The sequence below is a fragment of the Myotis brandtii genome, unplaced genomic scaffold (genome assembly GCF_000412655.1).
Source record: "Myotis brandtii unplaced genomic scaffold, ASM41265v1 scaffold54, whole genome shotgun sequence".
Lineage (NCBI taxonomy): Eukaryota > Metazoa > Chordata > Mammalia > Chiroptera > Vespertilionidae > Myotis > Myotis brandtii.
Genome location: NW_005369989.1, coordinates 1,018,524 through 1,023,467, shown reverse-complemented (window position 1 = coordinate 1,023,467; position 4,944 = coordinate 1,018,524). Strand labels below are relative to the sequence as shown.

General features: G+C 33.9%; 1 protein-coding gene across 2 annotated transcripts in view; it reads right to left on the bottom strand.

Annotated features, from left to right (window-relative positions):
* Positions 1 to 1,384, bottom strand: part of CMC1 (C-x(9)-C motif containing 1) — a 63,410-nt gene extending 62,026 nt beyond the window's left edge. For both annotated transcript variants that reach the window (XR_001364383.1, XM_014549228.1), the window contains exons 1-2: positions 1,270 to 1,384; positions 605 to 694 (exon numbers count right to left, since the gene is read on the bottom strand). Coding sequence is in view for 1 of the 2 variants with exons in the window: in XM_014549228.1 (XP_014404714.1) it covers positions 605 to 694; positions 1,270 to 1,369 (190 nt within the window). In the remaining variant the exon portion in view is untranslated. The remainder of the gene's footprint in view (positions 1 to 604; positions 695 to 1,269) is intronic.
* Positions 1,385 to 4,944: the final 3,560 nt, after the last annotated feature.

Here is a 4,944-nt window from a genome sequence, read left to right as displayed (position 1 = left end):
GCAGCTGGGGGAAGGAAGGCCTACTCTTGCACAAATTTCGTGCATCAGGCCTCTAGTAAAGTTATAAATATCCAAATGGCCCTAGGCAGAAAAGGCCCCCCCCATTTACATAAATAGCTTCTACTCATCAAGATAAAACATTAAAAAAAACACAACAGACTCATAATAAGTACTATGGAATTCCATTAACAATTCAGCAATAAACAATGACACCAAAGAAAATCATCTTGGAATATATTCCTGTATGAATATGTTGACAGATGAAAAACAGGTACATGTTTTATTTTATGTTTCTTCTTGCTCTATCAAAACCACCAGAATGACTTGTTTCTCCAAAATACTCATACTAAGTCTCTATACGTAACTATACTTCTGGGAGGGAAAAAGCATTTTTTACTAATAATTTGAGAGAACATTTTTAAATTGTAAATGAATTCAATATTATCTGGAAGTTCCAAAAGCTGAAACCCTGGTATCTCAGTGAAAGGTGAGAAACAATTCATACATATTAATTCAATGACTACTTGACTCTAAGGCTAAGGATTAAATTCAGATCATATTATAAAAAATGTATTTGATCTTTATATGAATATTTGAATATTACCTTGAACTTGTTCAGAACATCTCTCTCGGGCCTTTTCTCTCATTATTTTAGGGATCAAAACATCTTTTTCAACATGTCTGAGATGCTGCTCTGAAAAAAAAAAGGAGATATTTCTTTAATATAGGAAAGTCTCAAGTAAATCACCTGTTTGGGGGGGAAAAATCACTGTGGTTTACTTAAATAAAAGCCTATGCAAATATGTTAAAAACTAACTTTTTTATAACTTCATAAAATTGTGATTATTTCAGTCACTAAAAATCATTCCAAATAATTTTTATATACAGCAGAAAAAAATGTAAGACATAGGCAACATCTTTCTAAAATTTCCGCAAACTATATTGTAGCACTTATAACATATTTCATGTAATCTTGACAAAATTAAGTCACAGACTAAAATATTACAATTTTTCTTATTAATATAATCCACAAGAGGAGTTTTGTCAATACTAAGATCCAAGGATAGATGATGATGATGTTTATCGGTAGTGAGATCCAAGATTAAGAGACACACAAATAATGTATTTAGTAATAAGAGTGGTTTAACAAAGCCAGAACTGGCAGAAGAAAACATGGAACTATTATGTGCATAAAAAAAAAAGCCTGTGAGATTTCTGTGCATTTTAAACACAACTTCCACAATTAGACTAAAGTGGTAGACTGCGCACCTGCTACAGAGTCCCACCTGCTCCTTAAATTCCTAGAGTCCTGAAAAACAAATGGAAAGTGCCCTGGCCAGGTGTTTCGGTTGGCTGGAGCATTGTTCATACACTGAACGGTTGCCGGTTTGATTCCCGGTCAGGGCACATGCCTGGATGGCAGGTTTGATCCTGGGTCGGGGCCTATTGAGGAGGCAACTGATAGATATTTCTTTCACTTCCATGTTTATCTCTCTGTCCCCCTTCCTCTCTTTCTAAAATTCAATAAAATCACGTACTCGGGTAAGGATTAAGCAAAGAAGAAAATAAATAAATAAAAGCAAATGGAAAGTGTCCTCAGGGAACTAGAATGATCAAGAATCTCTAAAAGACAAAAGGCAGATGAGGTCAGATTCCAGGAAGTAGTGTTTCCCCACAGTTTTTCCCCAGGAAAAAACTGCTATGACAAGTGGGTGTTGCTCCATGCTCAGAGGCAGCAAAAATGGGGAGCAAAAGACTTCCACTGAGGAAACTAAAGTTTTATTGGTTGAAATACATGAGTAGGAGCCAAGTGAGTCACATCTGCTACTGCTTTCAGACCATGAATAAAAGAAGTAAATAACGGGTAATTATCCCCAAAAGTTCATCAGCAAGTTTCCCAGTATCTAATACCCCCTAGGAAGACCAGATAACCTTAAACTCTTCCTGGTAATATGTGGTCACCAACAATCTCTAAATGCAGGTAGCTTAGAGAGGGTAACAGGGCATATCAAAAAGCAAACAAAAACAAAACAGCCAAGAATCACCTTAATTTGATGAAGGACAACACACTGTAATTAATCAAGAAGTAACCAACTCGTAAGAGAGTTCAAAGCGTAAGGAAAATCCTATTTTAAAATACGTACGATAAATATACTGAAACAAATTAAAAGACATGAGTCCTCGGACAGAAATGGACTATAGATTACTTACACGCAACTAGATGAAATCTCTGAAACTCAAAAATCCTAAAAGCTTCAAAAGGGAAAATACATTTCCCACACAAAGGAATGAGAATCAGATTACATCATGTTTCCCTGGTAAGACCTGGATGCAATAATGGAGAAGTAACTTCAAAGTTCTAAGAGAGATAACTTTACATCCAAGAATTGTAGAGCCAATTAAGAGTGAAGTTAAAGATATTTTCAGATGTGTAGAGTCTGAAGTTTACCTCCTTCAAACTCTACTGAAAAAAAATGTATCCCTACTGCTGTGTGACAAGCCACGAATCGAACTCAGTGATGTAAAACGCTGTACAGGGATCCAAAAGGTCAGGAATTCAGAAAGGTAAAGCAGAATAGACTCTTCTCTGCTTCACAGTGTCTGAGGCCTCATCTCAGTAGACTCAAATGACAGGTGTTGATTTCAATAGCTGTAGAAGCTGGGCCTAGAGCAGGGGTGGGCAACCTTTTTGTGATTAATGTATGATGATTTTTCTCCCCCAACATCAATCTTTGCTCCATTAAAAGCAGTATCATGCTCACTGAAGACATGTACTATGATTATTTAAGATAGTATCATTAAGGAAAGCTGGAGAATACAGACATTGTAATTGCAATAATTTGCAGCATGATTTGTTTAAATTATGTCAAAATTAAGTTATAAAAAAGTTTTAAAATATATAAGGAAAAGCATAGGACCTAGGATAACCAAAACAACATTAAAATAAAAGAACACATTTGGATGACTTCCACCTGATGAGAAAGTTGTATTAAAAGCTACAGCGATCACAGTAGTGAAATAGTGAGGTAATTAGGATAAGCAAACAGATTAACAAAATAGAATCCAAAACTACTTCTATGTGTATATATAGCCAATTTAATTTGACCAATGCACTAAGACTAGTCAATGAAAAAATAAAAGTATTGTCAACAAAGACCTGGATAAATATGAAAAAAAAATCTATCTGAACACTCTGACCCCCAACTTCATAGAACCCACAAAAATTAATTTCCCATGGTTCATAAATTAAAACTATTAAACAGCAAGCCATGATCAGAAGAAAGTGTTCATTATCCATATATATGTGACAAATTGAATCAAATATACAGGGTGTCCGCTCGAAAATGTATACACACTACATCTGTAGATTCTATTGCATGTTTTTCTATTGCATTTTGAAAATGAAATGTATTTTAATAAACACTGCCTTTATAATTATTCAAAGTGTGTATACATTTCTTGGGACACACTGTATAAAGAACACCTGCATATTAATAATAAATATACAAACAACCCAATAAGAAATAGGGGCAAAGGCTTTAATGGACACTTCATAAAGAAGATATACAACTTGTAAATACGTACATGAAAAGATGTTTAAAATCATTAGTCATTAAGAAAATGCAAATGAAACCCATGATATCATTTACACCCACCAGAATGACTAAAATTAAAAACACCGAGAACCAAATGTTAGGGAAAATGTGGAGAAACTGGAACTTTCGTAAACTATTGCTGGTGGGAGTGTGAATTGATAAACTTCTTTGGAAAACTGCTTGTTAAGTTATGAAGTTAAATATACACCCAACCTATTTTCCACTGCTAGGTATTCATTTACCGAAGATAAATGAAAATATATGGCCAGAAAATAATCTGTACAAGTCTGTTTAAAAATTAGAAACAACCTAAATGCCCAATTGAATACTACTTAGCAATACCAAAAAATTAAGTACTGATACACTCAACAAGAGTGAATCTTCAAAATTTTGTTGAGGAAAAAGAAGCCAGACACAAGACTACATTACTACAGGATACAAGAACCTGCAGAATTAATCTATGGTGATAAAAATTAGAACATTGGTTATCTATGCTAGTTGAGAAAGGTACACTTCGAAGGATGTCTTAATTTGGGCATTAAATCGGAAATAACACACTTTAAAATATGTAAGTAAATTCTGCTAAAGAATTTGGTAGCATATCAACCATTAATTATGATTTTATACATATTTCAGAACTATCTTCCATCCTACAAATATTATAGATATAGCACTTTTACTCATAAAATTACAGTGATTCCTTCAATGTCAATGTGATACATATATGTTATCCATTTGTACAAGAGCCTGCAAAAAAGAAAAATCAAATATTGAGTTTGCTACTATATAGTCAAATGAATTTATACTGAGATAAAGAATCAGAATAATGCCACCAGGAAAAATTTCCAAAGCTCTAACTTCTCAACATTCTATCATCACCTGAAAGTCAATTTTCACCTTTTCCACTGGCTGAACTTGTTAGCTCAGATTTTGCTTTGGGGCTCACGTGTCCCTGCAAATATGGCAGCACTAGATTACAAGGCTACTGACAACAGTACTTGCTTATGAATCCACAAAGATAACAGTGAGGCAAATCAGAATATTACAGAATCTTTTACTAGGAAGAATTAATACCTGAAGGGCAAGGTGTGCCTTTTCAATAATAAAAAAAAACTGTTTTCATTTAGCTAATTTGATTATTTAGATACTGCCACTTTTAAAAATTTTAACTTCCTAGTTCCATTTACTTGCTCCTGAAGACATTTCTATGCTACTGTTTACTCGAAAGAAAAAAAAAGTGTAGTAAATTTACAAGTCTTCTCAGTAGCACTGAGATCTTTCAGTCCTCTTTTTTATTTCATACGAACAGTCTCAAATTGAAGAGCCCCAGGCAGATGGTATCATGTAT